General features: G+C 41.5%; 1 protein-coding gene across 4 annotated transcripts in view; it reads left to right on the top strand.

The window, feature by feature from the left end:
- The window catches only part of Atrnl1 (attractin like 1), a 527,893-nt gene that overhangs the window by 8,702 nt on the left and 504,452 nt on the right, over positions 1-14,739 (top strand). For all 4 annotated transcript variants that reach the window (XR_008722856.1, XM_055630013.1, XM_055630014.1 and 1 more), the window contains exons 3-6: positions 14-97; positions 1,153-1,266; positions 7,488-7,616; positions 11,606-11,814. Coding sequence is in view for 3 of the 4 variants with exons in the window: in XM_055630013.1 (XP_055485988.1) it covers positions 1,214-1,266; positions 7,488-7,616; positions 11,606-11,814 (391 nt within the window). In the remaining variant the exon portion in view is untranslated. The remainder of the gene's footprint in view (positions 1-13; positions 98-1,152; positions 1,267-7,487; positions 7,617-11,605; positions 11,815-14,739) is intronic.

A 14,739-nucleotide genomic window follows, 5' to 3' on the forward strand; every position in this document is an offset into this window, starting at 1 on the left:
TTTTTTTTTTCAGGTTAACAGAACCTTCCGGGTATTTAACAGACGGCCCAATTAACTATAAATATAAAACCAAGTGTACATGGCTAATTGAAGCCTAGTAAGTATACAGTTGAGTTAAATAAGTTACTTTTACTCTGAGATGTTAAAGCAGTAGGTAAAATGACTAGGTATGTATATTAGTTTCTTTGCTTATTATTGGAACATATGCTTAATTTTATGAAGTTCAAAAATATAAATCAGAGTTCTTTCCATTTATGGTGTAATAATTAAATATATATATTGCTTTTGAATTACATTATCGCAGGACTAAACACGTTGGCCTCTTGGCTTTTGAGAAACATCTTGCTAGGAACTTTACCAATTCTGTAGAAAGTATAAAGATATTCTGTGCAGGGTCAGGCTGTTGGTTAATATTTTTCAGCATTTCAATTCTAATAGCGTTTTAAAATTTTAATTGTGCTAAGCATCTTTTAATGATATTGTCATAACATTCTGTAGACACTTTGTAACGTTTGTTATTATTCTCTTCGGGTGCTTTTCACAGTGAGGAATTTTAGTTATTTAAACTATTATGAGGAGATCATAAGTGAATTGGCACTAATTCTTTGGTACTATTTTATGACTTTTAGACTGTATTTGGAAAGCCATGCTTTTTGGATTACTTTAAAAGTATTTTTAGTACTTCAACAGCTATTTTCCACTATTTACCTTTAGTCTTAGTGTATCACTATTTTGAGAAAAAAAAAAAAATGAAAGAACCCAATGACTTTACATAAAGGTTCTGTGTCAGTGGGACTGACTGCTTCTGAGTGCTGAACTTTTGTAACCAACTTTATTTAAATATGGCTCGATATGATAGGATGCATTCATGTTAGTAAATAATTTAATATGATTTCAGTAAAAAATACATAAAGTTCGTAATTTCTGCCTTAGTCACGTATATAAGGCCTGCTTTTTATTGTTGACTGAAATTTTAAGAAAGCAAAATGTGTATTTTGAAACCTGTGTCATGACTGCATATCAGCTTTTCTTCTGGTGATTTAATGATTTATAGAAAAAGTATCTGTAAATATATTTTAAACAAATTTACTATGTCTAATTTTAGTATATTTTATGTTAATGTGAATGTAAAGACAACTTTCCTTTTTCCAGTCCAAATGCAGTGCTCAGGTTAAGGTTCAATCATTTTGCTACGGAATGCAGCTGGGACCACATGTATGTGTACGACGGGGACTCCATATATGCACCGTTAGTTGCTGTGCTCAGGTGAGTGATTACGTCCACCTAGTGAACTCGCTGACCGCCACGGGGGAGTAAATAAGCAGGGTGTTCCTGATCTGTTTCCACATTTATGCGGTGGCTGGTGGCTGGATTTCAGTGATTACTGCGATACCTTTTGTGTACTGCGGCTGCTAGGTGTAGACAGTAATGTTAAAATAGACGAGTAATACATACTGCAGGGACTCCAGACGTCTTTATAAATGCTTTTTATTTTCATAGTATTTAGTTTATTCCTTTAAGTTGTTTGAAATATGTTGTTACAAACACCTGTTTAGAGATGTCTGGGTGAGTTCAGGTTGGCGAATAAGCAAGTGTATACATTTTTTAAAAATAGTTGTCTTTTTTGCTTTAGTGAACTGAGGAAGTTTTAAATTCTGAAAACACAAACTAAGTTATACTTGGGATAAGGATTAATAAAGGAAGAATTTCTACCAATTCACAGAAATGTGGAAATTTTGGTTACTTCATAGTATTTTATAAGTAGTCAGATAATCAGGATATTAATTTTCAAATCATAGCATTTTAGTATCAATCTAAGCTTTTTAATAATACTGTATTATTGGAAAGTTGTGAATAGGAGGAAAATATGTGAACTATGGAAAAGCATGAACTTATAATATAGGTTTTGTAGTCAACTTAGCAGCGTGATTGTTGACAAATTGCTTGTTATGTTAGTTTTTACTTTTGTTTTTACACAGTATCTCTCTGGTTCTATCAGATCTGGAAATTTAACTGTAGATAGAAGCTTGTTTCCACAATTATTTTAATTTTAAATCTTCTTTTCACTGTCTTGCAAATATTTTATTTCATCGTAACTTGAAACCCTGTTGGACCAATATTGATGGGCTGGTATTTCTATTCTTTTTTTTATGATTCTATGATTTATGACTGTTTCAGAATGAACCTGTTCTAAGTCGTTTAGGTATTTATTCTGTGATTTTGCTGAAAATACTTTTACAACTCTTAAAAAAAAGATTTAGTGTGTGTGTTATGTGTGTCTGTGCATATGTGTGTGCATGTGTGTCTGTGTGCATATGTGTGTGTGTGTGTGTGTGTGTGTGTGTGTGTGTGTGTGTGTGTACAAACAGGTGCCTGTGGAGGCGCTGTGGAGGCCAGCAGAGGGCGCTGAGTCCTCAGGATCTGGCCGTTGGGAGCCCTCTGACAGGTTCTGGGAACTGAGCTCTGTGAGGGCAGCAAGCACTCTTAGTGGCTGAGCCATCCCTTTTGCCCTTTAGAACTTCTGTTTTGAGTTTTTTGAACATTGAAAAAAAGGAGAGTTAATAATGTTAGTTTAAGGACTCTAGGTAAAAAAGTAACAGACCCACGAGAATAGTTATAATGTAAGAAAATTTTATTATAACAATTAGATAAGATGCTGGCTTGACACCTTTATTTTGACAATTAACACTCCAATTTGCTATCATGTCATTAGTTTTGTGACATTGCTGACAAACACTTAGGCCAATGTTTTTATTTTCACTCATGTCATGACTTTGTGCTCATTAACAACAGTTTATCAAGTTTTTATCTCTTTGTCAAGCACTCCTGTTGCCTGTCCTGATGGTGCAGTCTGTGCTCTCCTGAGAATAGGGCACCTCAGTGGAGAAAACACCTCCCTCCGTAAGATTGGGCTGAGGGCCAGCTTGTGTTTTCTCAACTGGAGATTGGCAAGGGAGGGCCCATCCCATTGTGTGTGGCTGGTGTCCCCTGGGGCTGGTGGTCCTGGGGTCTGTAAGAAAGCAGCTGAGCAGGCCGTGAAGAGCAGGCCAGCAGGCAGCACCCTCATGGCCTCTGCATCAGCTCCTGCTCCAGGTTCCTGCCTAGTTTGAGTTTCTGCCTTGGTTTCCTTATGGACTGTGATTCAGGATGTGTCAGCCAAATAAACTGTCTCCTCCACGTTGCTGTGGGTCTAAGACACTGAGGGGATGGAAACTCAAGTTCTCTGAATAACTGTTTGCTGCTAAGCACTGTGGCTGCCAGTGCCATCTAAATCTCTCACGAGCCTTGAGGGTGAGGTAATATTATCTCCCATTTTACAACTGAAAAAAAACCAAGACTTAGAGAAACCATTTACCACTAATAGATGCTAAGCCAGGATTAGGATTCAAAAGCACATACTGTTTAATTCCACTTTGCTAAGAAAAAGCATTTAATTATTTTAGAGTTATAATGCTATATAAATATTTATTACTCAGCCAACTACATGGATACCTAATATTTAATAACTATGAGAGACTGTCAGAAGGCTGGAGACATAGTAAGGAGTAAGGCAAAGGTCACTGTGATGCATGCAGACACCACAGCCTGGAGTAGAAGGAAACTTGCTGGGGAGGGGCACACGTGGAAGTGTCCTCACCATAGACACCAGTGTAAGTTTGGGATGTCCCCATCCTTCTTTTTTCTCTTTGGCCACAAATCCGGGTGACCCATGCTGCCTAATTTTTGATAATTTCCAAGGATGACCCACAGAACTCAGTAAAGTGCTGTATTTGTGGCTACCATTTCTGTTATCAGGAATAGAAATTGGAAGCAGAAAGAGAGGCAGGACCTGATCTTGGGAGTGGTGCCCACAGGTGCACTCTGTCCTCAGGAGGCGGCCGCCCAGCTTCAGGCTGTCACCGGGCTCCCCAGCTTCAGGTGTCTGCGCTCGGTCTTCGGTTGTTTGGTTGTTTCCCTGGGAAGCTTGGTCGTTTGAGTCATTGGCCGTGAGGAGGCTGAAGGCAAGTCTTTGCTTTTCCTCTGTTATTAAGTCAGGCTGGTCCCAGATGACTTCAACTCTTTAATCACACGGTTGGTTTTGCTGGAGTGACCATCCCCAACTGAAGTATCGCTTCAGCTTCCGCTGTGAAGGGACCATGGACAGGAACTGTCAAGGTCTGCTGTAAGCAGCAAAAACAGTTCATCACTTGCTTGAGAAAGTTTAGGAATTTGAAGGTTGTATTTTAAAAATTGGTAGCAGAAGCTGGCCATTCCTTTTTTTTAACTACACAATACTTACACATGAAAGCAATTTTTATACATATTAGGTATAGTCCAATAATGAAAGAATATATAATTTCTGACAATTAGTCAATTATTTCTGGTGAATTTTGTTATGAGTAGAAGGTTAACAGGCCAAAGCATAGTACCGGATAGAACATTCTAGAGGGAAAAAACATGCGCAGCATAAGACAATAAGGAAATATTAAGTAATTTTAGGTTTTGTTAGCGTAGGCTCTGTGAAGGGACACCTGGGGTGAAAACTGAATGAACAGCCATGAGTCACGTCTGCTGCATGTCCATCTCATGCCAGGGTGCTCAGGATCGTTGATCACCCTTTGGCACATTCAGTTCTCACGCTGCCCTGTTACCACCACAGACGAGCGTGAAGCCCTGAAAGCCTTCGAGCTGCCCTGAGTTGTCTCTCTGGCAGTGATGGGGCCCAGTGAGTCCATGAAACCTATTTCTCCAGTCACTCCTTATGCCCCATACTTAAATCACATTTTTTTCTGTAGGCAAGACATTGCTGCAACATGAAGACTATTTGTAATTGAGCTTTGTCTCTAATTCCTGACTCCCCTCTGGTGCCAGACATATTTGTGTTGGGTATTGAATTTGGAAAACTTGTATGTGGTAGTAAGTTAGGCCTGGAAAGATGCATTCCTGCAGGAAGTAACTGGAGCACCAGCAGGTCACTTCAACTCAGACTCGGGAGTTGAGGTCACTCGGGCCTGACACACAGCATTGACTTTTTCTGCCTCTTAGTTGTTGGGGTCCCCGTTTGCCTCTCTAGCTCTGGAACATCGCTGACACCCCTCCCCTAGGCCTTAGACCTTAAACTCTGTTTTCAGCTGCAGAGAAATGGCCTCTGTCTGGCCTGGGCTCGCCTTAGGGGTTAGTCCTGTGTTATTTCAAGCAGCCTGGTTTAGGTTTTGTATAGTTGAGTTACTCTGTGGGTTATATTAAAATGTGGATTGTTACGTAATGAATGGAAGTCCCCTTTTCATTTATTGCTTTAAAAAAGTCTTTGTGTATGTGTGTCTGTCTGCCTATGGGTATGTGTGTGAGTGGAGGTGCCCACGGTGGCCGGGACTGAGCTGGACTCACAAGCTTCCCTTGGCTGCTTGACATAGGTGCTGGGAACGAGATTTGGGTTTTGTGTAAGAGTAACGCTCCTTAGCTGCCCGGCTATCTCTCCAGCACCCTCATTTGGTGCTTTTGAGACATTTATGAGTCAGCAAGCAAACAGACCAGGCTTGTTTTTATATAGGCATTTTAACATATAGATGGAATATTTTTTTTTTCATTTTTCTGTCAGTATGCTCATTTTGATTTTGTTGTGGAACTATACATCCTCCTGAGACGTTATGAAGAACATAAGTATTCACTCTTGAATGGCACTAGTGACAGAACAGAGATGATTCTGCACACGTTTAGTTTAGCGCGTGAACAAGTCTGTTGGGCTGCAGAGGCGTGGGTGACTTAAAGGTGGTTGCACCACAAGAAACCCTCCCCTCATGCCTGGTAGATGCAGTAAGTCAGGGCTGTTTACTTACTCTTCTTCTTCTTCTTTAACATTTTTAAACATTTCAATTAATTAATTAATTAATTTTGTTTTTTCAGGACAGGGTTTCTCTGTGTAGCCCTGGCTGGCCTAGAACTCGCCCTGTAGACTAGCTGGCCTCGAACCCAGAGATTCGCCTGCCTCTGTCTTCCAGAGTGCTGGGATTACAGATATGCACTGCCACGCCCAAATAGTTGTTTACTTTTTTAATGTTTTTGTATTTGAAAATAAGATATCTTTTGGATCTCACTTTTCTATCAAACAAAATTTGTTTGAGGGAGTTCAGTTCCCATTGATGCCTAAACATTACTTTAACTTTGAAAAAAAATCTACTGCTTTGAGAAACGAAACACTATGGATACTTGAAAAAAATGTGTAAGTGTCAAAAGCCATGCTGAATGAAATAAGTCATATGTAGAAGACATACCTTAATATTCTATTTTATCTTCTAAGGAGAAGTCTACAGTAGCAGAAACCATGTGAAGGTGGAGGAGTTTGCTAGACAAAGGGGACACGATCACCTCCCAGTGGTGGAAAGATTCTGTAGCTGGCTGGTGCTGGTTTTACAAGTTTAGTTTAAGTCCAGGCGTGTGCTGTGCAGGGAAGTGATGCTTTGATAAATTTAAATCAAATTTGTTTAAATAAAGTCAATGAATTTACATGAAAAATAAGGAATCCACTAATTTGAATTGTACATTTTTTAAAACTTCTTCATCTTATTGCACCTTTCAGAGAGGGTACTTTGGCCTAACTAAATGAAGAATGTAGTTTTTTCAGATGACCAGGCAGAATAGAGGACTGTATCAAAGCTGGGTATGGTGACTCATGCCTGTAATCCCAGCACCTGAGAAGCAAAGACAGAAGGATGATCATGAATTCAAGATCACCCTGGGCTGCAGTGTGAGACTCTCCAAAACCAAACCAAACCAAACCAAACCAAACCAAACCAAACCAAACCAAACCAAACCAAACCAAACCAAACCACACAACAAAATCCATTCAGCAAGCCAGCCATCCAAACAAAGAAATATCTGATGCACAGATCTTTTGTGCATTTACCCTGCATATCATCACAAGTTTTCTTTTGTGTGTTTATTGACTATTCCTGGGAATATCTATGTTTTAATACAACAGTAAGCAGACTTTTAAAGAAGCAAAGGCACATACTTTAGAAGTGTCTGACACCAAGCTCGTTATTAAAAAGGGACAGTTACAAATGGCTGTTGTGGTAGGCGTGTAAACTGGTGTGGAATATTCCCTTCTAGTGTCATGACTCTGTCATCAGAGGGGAAGAGAAAAGCTGGTCAAGTACTCGCTGGGGTATTAAGGCGCCTTGGAATGGAGCCTATGAATGGAACCGTTGTGTACTATTGTTATGGGATGATAGCAGAGTTAAAAGGAGAAAGGACATTTAGTGTCCAAATAGTGTTAGGAGAGGATGAGGAGCAGCAGGAGGAAGAGGAGAGGCAGGTGGTGGTGAGGTGCGTGAGAGGATGTGCTGCTGTGTCAGCAGTAGACATGATGGGGTAGAAATGTGTGAACTGGCTATTTGTTTTCCTTAAGCTCTTCTAATGTGCTCCCGTTCTTACCTGGATGATGTTCTGAGCGTATTTTCTGTGCAGTCACAGCGGAGACCCAGTTTCTCACTTCTGTTCTGCTTTAGTGGCTTGATCGTGCCCGAAGTGCGGGGCAACGAGACGGTGCCTGAGGTCGTCACGACGTCCGGCTACGCGCTGCTGCACTTCTTCAGCGACGCTGCGTACAACCTGACCGGCTTCAACATCTTCTATTCGTAAGTGTGTGTGCGTGTGTGCAAGTCCCGTGTGACAGGAGCAGGTTTCCGTGTAAATGTCAGCGTACGTGGGGTCCTCTTCGAAGCTATGTAACGTGCTGGCGCTATCCCAGACGCTACCGGCTAAGTTTGATAATTTTCCTAAGTCCGGAGGAGCTTGTGTGGTTGAAAAGCTAATTACAAAGTTAAGATCGTTTAAGTGAATGATTAGGTAAACCAGCCCTAGAGCTGTTTACACACACGGCGGCACGCACGTGGGGCTCTAAGCTGCCGTTTGGGGCGCTAAAGTAGTTTACCTGTGGTGCGGGGAGGCTTGTAGGAATCACGGTCATGTAGTCCCTGTGTCCCGAGGGTTTTCTAGGTCGCTAGAGTCTCCTTGTGGGATTCAATCCTTTACAACAGTTTTGCCATGAGGTGTAGGAGATGAACCGTGTGGCTATACTGCTCTTTCTTCTAAAATGAGAAAAACAATGCTCAGTCGTTTTCTTAACGAAGACCTGTTATGTGTCTGTCATTTTATACAGAACTTCCTGCCTGCGGAGTCCTTTGAGCAGCGTGACTCTGTAAACGTGGGGGACACTTCCTAGGCACATAATGTATAGCACAGTGCCCTCTAAGTCTGGTTTACAATACTTTTCAAGTCTAGGATTAGAACGTTCTATTTGGGACACGGGTGTTCGGTCTCGTTGCTTATTTAGATCCGTTTAAACTGTTCTAGTTCACATTTCATTTTGACAGGTCTTTAGAATTTTGTCCACTTCTTTCAAATTTCCAATTTATTGGAATATAGGTTTTCAAATATGCTCCAGGGATCTTTTGGGCATCGCTGGTATCTATCATGCTGCTTTTATCTTCATCTCCAGTGTTATTAATATGAGTCTGCTGTCTTTATTCGGGTGGTTTGGTTAAGGGGTTGTCAGTCTTGCTTGTCTCTGAAGAGCATAGCCTATTTTATTTATTCTTTATATTGTCCATTTCTGTTTCATTAATTTTTTCCTTGATACTTTTTTTTTTCATCTTCTGATTTTGGTTTTAATTTGTTCTTTTTTCTAAGACTTCAAGTTCTGTCGTTAAGTTTTTAAATTGAGATGTCTTGATTTCAATGAATGCTATTTATTCCAATAATTTATCTCTGATAGATACTTTTGTTTTAATGCATAGGTTCTGGAATATTGAGTTTTCATTTTGATTTGATGCTGGGAGTTTTAAAATTCATTCTGGAGTGTGTTTTTCCATCTCTGTGACTTTGTATACTTTCATTATTCTGTTGATTTCTGTTCATCCTATTGTGATCAGAGAGCATATAAGAAGTTATTCCATTTTGCTCGTATTTGTTTAGCCTTGCCTTGTGATCTAAATGAGGTCCATTCCAGAGGAAGTTCCTGTGGGTGCTGAGAAGAGTGTGCAGATGGCAGGGCTTGGGCTGGACTCTCTTGGACATTTGCTAAGTTGTCTGATGTGCCGTGGCGGTTAGGTCTGGCAAGTCTGATGTCACCCCTATTACTGTGTTGAGGTCAGCTCGTGTTTCCATCCAACAGTATTTGTCTTGTGAGACTGAGTTTTCTTCTTGATAGAATAAAATGCTCCTGGTGGATTATTTCCGTAGTCAACTTGATATCACCTTCTTTCTCTTCTCAGTCTCCAGCTGCCATCTGCACCCTCAGATGTTGCTCAGCTCACACAGCAGCTTGTGGGATTGCTTTACGGATCTTCCTTTGTGCATGCACAGGGCTCACAGGGTCTTTTAGCTTCTTTTTAGCATGGAAGATGTTCTGTTGTCTCCATTTAGGAGACAGTTTTGTTGAGCTGGTAGTCATTGTCTTTAAGAGAGTGAAACAGTGCAGGAATCCTTATGGAAGAAGAGGAAGATAGAAAAATCTGGAGAGGACAGGAACTCCACAACGAGAACTACAGAGCCAAAATACCTGTGCCCAGGGGGGCCTGCAGAGACAGATACTCCAACTAAGGACCATGCATGGAGAGGACCTAGACCCCTGTTCAGAGGAAGCCCATTGGCTGCTCAGTTTCCAAGTGGGTTCCCTAGTAAGGGGTACAGGGGCTGTCTCTGACATGAACCCAGTGGCTGGCTCTTTGATCACCTTCCCCTGCAGGTGTACAGCCTTATAAGGGTAGGAGGACCTCCCCTATAAGTGGACCATGCCTTATAAAGGCATGGGGGAGAAGAGGGAGGGGAGTAGGACTGGGAGGAGATGAGGGAGGGGGCTCCAGCGGGGATACAAAGTGAATAAATTGTAATAAATAAATATATAAATAAAATTAAATTAAAATAAGAGTGAAACCTGTTCCTCTCTGGCCTCCTGCCTGGTGCAGCTGCTCTGAGAGGGCCACATGATTCAGATCAGCTTCTGTGCATGTGATCTGATGCTTTTCTCAGACAGCTTTCAGTGTCCATTGTTTGTTCTGTTTGCTTAGTACTTTACCTGTTTGCTTAGTACTTTCCTGGCAGTTGATACGGGGGCTTCTTTCCTGGCCCTGACTGGTGTGCTGCATGCCTCCTATATCTGATGCCATTTTTATTCTACATTTGGGAATTTTCCTGCTTTGATTTTAGTAGTGTATTTTTTATGCTTCTAGTTTGTACTTTTGATGACCATGATTTGGAAGTTTGGTTTTAAAGTGGTGTCCTATAGGTCTTGCATGCTCCGTTTGTGTTTGTGTGTGCTTTATGGTTTTACGAATGTGTGATTTCATCTACCTCATTTTAAAGCCCCGGGGCTCTACCTGATCTATTGACAAGGCTGTCCGACAATTTTTTTATTTGACTTATTTAGTTCTTTATTTCACAGTTTCTGTTTGATTTTTTCCAATATTTTAATCTTTTTGTTGAAGTCTTATATTGGCTTTATTATTTTATTCAGCTATTTGTAGCTTCTGAACTTATTTTTTTTGTGTTTGATTTTGCTCAACATATTTATTTCTATTATAAAAGTGTGGTTATATTTGTGTGGTGGGTGTTCTGTCTGTGGGTATGTCTGTGTATCACCCACATGCCTGGTGCCGGTGGAGGCCAGAAGAGGATGTTGGATCCCCCAGAACTGGAGTTACAGATGCTGTGAGTCGCCACGTGTGTGCGGAACACTGAGCCTGAGTCTCCTGGAAGAACAAGCAGTCCTCCTAAGTGCTGAGCCGTCTCTCTAGCCCCTTCACACGCTTCTTCTCATTAAAACCTTCATGTCTGGAAGTCCAGGGTGGAGAGCTGAGAGGGGCTGCCAGGTTTCGCAGAGGAAAGGCCAACTAGGAACTTGTCGGGGCCTTTTCTTCTTTTCCTCACGAAGATAGAAACTGCTAATGAGTAAAAATTTCACCAGGAATAAAGTGTTTAAAATACCCTTGAATCAGCAATTTATTTTGGGATTTCCCTGTACTATCATGTATCCAAATATCTGCACAGGGGAAGTAAATATAGAGCAGAATGCAATCAGTTAGAGGGTGTTAAAACGTGACACACGTGTCCTTTGTGTGTTAGTAGCACCACATGTCTTAAAGTGCTAGAGCTAAGTAATATCTTGGTTCTCTTGGGTTTCAGGAGTTTTAAACTTTCTTTTTCTTGAAGCACATATTTGTAACACTTACTCACGGCTTTTTATGAGCATTATGCTCTGGAGTGCCCGACGCTCCAGGAGTCGAGTGTGGTAGTCCTTGCACGCTGGAGGTTTGTGAGCAAACTACGCCTATCGAATGGACTAACAGCTGGGATGAGGGGTGCTCGAGAGGCGGGGGGTCAGGCAGCTCACGCAGGCAGCCCCAGCACCTGGAGCCTGCAGGAAGTGTACAGCCTGGACTGCCCCCTGGGCCCCGCTCTAAAGCAGGGTGCCGAGCAAAGAACTCAAGCCACGTGGGGAATTGTGTTAAACTAATAAACAGATGAACTATGAAAACTAACTCTATAAAATGACCCAAATTCATTTAAAGTTTTACGGAATGTGAATGTGTGCGTGGTACTTGAGCGCGTGAATTATGTTTTACAGACTCAACTCTTGTCCCAACAACTGCTCTGGCCATGGGAGGTGCACAACAAGGGTCTCCACTGCGAGTCAAGTGTACTGTGAGTGTGACAAGTACTGGAAAGGGGAAGCGTGCGACATCCCTTACTGCAGAGCCAACTGTGGCAGCCCCGACCACGGCTACTGCGACCTCACGGGAGAGAAGCTGTGTGTCTGCAACGACAGTTGGCAGGGTGAGCCTGTGGGGGTGGGGCCGAGTTCCGCCCCCTTTCTTTACTTTGCACACCAAGCCTCTTTGTTTTTCTTGGGGGAGGGTGTGTGCAGGTTAACAGCTAACGTTTTAGTAATCTGAATTTTCACAGATAGGATTGGGAAAGACTTGTCTACACGCCATTTTAGAGATTAAGCGAAGCTGCACATTAAGCTTAAATTGTGGGTATGTGGTCACTATGTAGTCTTTCTGTTGACGCCTCAGGGATTAGATGACGTCACTGGATTTACTATGTCATAATTGCTAATGTACTGTACTGCAAAGGTGTAGGGGCCTTTCACATGCAATTCCTAGGAAAGCCTGACCTCTTGTGGCTATTTTCAGAAGGAACATAGACTATTTCAGTAAATAAAAGTTTATCTAGCGGCCTGTTGTAAAAGATAGATTCCTAGAGAAGAATCCATCTGTCATTAAAGATTATCCTTAAACCTCACTGAAGAGTTTTGAGTTTCTTAAGTGTCTAGAGTCGGATATGTCTCACTGTGGAGTTAAACTAAGGGGGAAGCATAGTTATCTGTAATTAGCTGTTCAGGTCCACTTGGCTGATTGCATTTGCAGAGGAGCTTCTCCACGCTAACCTCTCAGCCTTTTGACAGGGACCTTTGACACACACATTACATAATTCAGAGGTTGCATTAAACACACTCTTCAGCACAGGGCAGCTGTGCTTGTCTCTGACCTCACTGACACCACAACCACACACAGCACAACCACACATAGCAGCGATTTCTTAGTGACCAGGATTTTATTATTGAGCATGTATGATTTATGGCTATGACAGGTACAAATTTTCAAGTGTTCATTAGTGATAATTTAAGTAGTTAATCTGTCTCCTCAGAAAGTGCTTGGAGGCTTTTTCAAATTAAGACTTGAAACTAAAATATTTTCATTGTTTTCTATAGAGCCAAAGAAACAAAAGTATGGCTTATCTACAATGCTTTCCAAGCTGAGTTTTAGCTGCTGAATAATTTCAGTTGTTTTGAAAGCAAAACAGGACTATATCTTTGTAATATTTCCTATAACCATCTGTCCACCTATTTTTCCTGTTATTTACTTAATTATTTTCTGAGGATGATAGAGACATAATGCAAAATAGCACTTATTGTAGTTGTTCATTATTCTGTGTTCATACTCTCTTCTCAGTAGTATTTCCTGAGAGTTTGCCATACACTTCTGGCATCTGGTGGGTCTCAGCATGCAGAAAAGGCGGAGCCTGTGCTGCCTGTGCCCATTTGGCAGAAACAGTGGTGGCCTGAGCAGGTCAATTGTGTGCACACACATTGGCAGTGAGCACCGCCCTGTCCCGGGGTGGTCCTATTGAGAGAACACAAAGGAAGAGCCTGGTTTGAGCTTCGGCTCCATTCCCAGCTTGTCTGCTTTTCTCACATGGGCGCCGTGTTTTGCCTGGTGACACTTGTGCCCAGCCAACGCCATTTTCCTTTCTGACCTTGCTCATCTAAGTTGGTCCTTAATCCTCACCCTAACCTTTTTACTGCTCAAGATGTTTTCCAAATCGCAGAGGAGTGTTTTAAGCACAGAGGGCACCGTTACAGCCCTTGCCATTCTCTTTCTGGAGGAGGTACTTGGAGGAGCCAACAGCTGAAATGGGCAAGAGTTTAGAGCATGCCCACTGTGGCCTTTTGAAAAGCAGACAATTTCATTAATTTTATTTTTATGTATCATTTACTTGGCAAAGAATGATGCATACATGTGAAAATGATTAGCAAAAGTCCATAGATGCTTCTGTGGACTCATCTAGTTCTATGATTTAAAGAAATTTAGTTTTTGGTTATAGTTTTCTGTTCAACTGAGCAAAAGATACAGAAAATCTTCCTCCGCACCAGCATGGCTCCCCTTATTAGCAACATCTGGCAGAATGGCACATCTGTTTCAGCTGGTGAACCTACATCAGTAAGTCATTAAATAACCCACTAGGTGTTGGTTAAAGGTACCATGGCATCCGTTCATCCTTGCCGTACAATACAGAGTAGTTTCTCTGACTGGAAAGTCTCATTCTTCTGCTTCTTCGTTGTTGGCTGCTAGTGACCTTCCCCTTGTCGCCGTGGCTCTCCCCTCTTCTGAATGTGGCGTGCAGTGAGCATGGCAGTGTGGCATATATTCTGAGAAGGGTACTGTTACACAGTTTTGTAGTGTACAAATTAAGGTGATACAGTCTTCGATATCATGGTTGTAAAGTATGGTCTTTAGTTGATGGAAATTATTATGCATGACTGTAGCAGAAATTATATGGCGTGTAGATTTTAATGAGTAGCTTTTTTTAACTTGGCAATACATGTTTAAGTTTCTCTCATGCATCTGAATGACTTACAGCTCATCTCTTTTTAACATGAATTGTCTTCATTGTGTGGATATACTCCAGTTTCTATGTTGATTTACTGCTTCTGATATTTTTCAAATAATATAGTTTTTCAGCATCTGCTTCGATAACCTGCTGGGTAGTCTTTCAGTGGCCCTCTGTGGTAGGCTCCTGTTCCATTCCCGGTTTTCTCCCTCTTCCAATGTCCGTCCCGTTTGCCTTTCTGAATGAGGATTGTAAAAATTAGATAAAAAATATTTTTAAAGTAAATAAAAATCAAAACATGTTCATTTTATGTTCACATGTAAAGAAGAGTAAATTTCAGAGTGAGGTATACATGCCTGAGTAACAACCTTAATCAGAGTGGCTCAGCTTTCTTCCTTCCTTCCTTCCTTCCTTCCTTCCTTCCTTCCTTCCTTCCTTCCTCTCTCCCTCCCTCCCTTCCCTCCCTCTTTCCTTCCTTCCTTCCCTCCTTCCTTCCTTCCTTCCTTCCTTCCTTTCTTCCTTCCTCCTTCTCTCCCTCCCTTCCTTCCTTCCTTCCTTCCTTCCTTCCTTCCTTCCTTCCTTCCT

This window comes from Psammomys obesus, unplaced genomic scaffold (genome assembly GCF_907164565.1).
Source record: "Psammomys obesus unplaced genomic scaffold, mPsaObe1.curated_primary_1811, whole genome shotgun sequence".
NCBI classification, from domain to species: domain Eukaryota; kingdom Metazoa; phylum Chordata; class Mammalia; order Rodentia; family Muridae; genus Psammomys; species Psammomys obesus.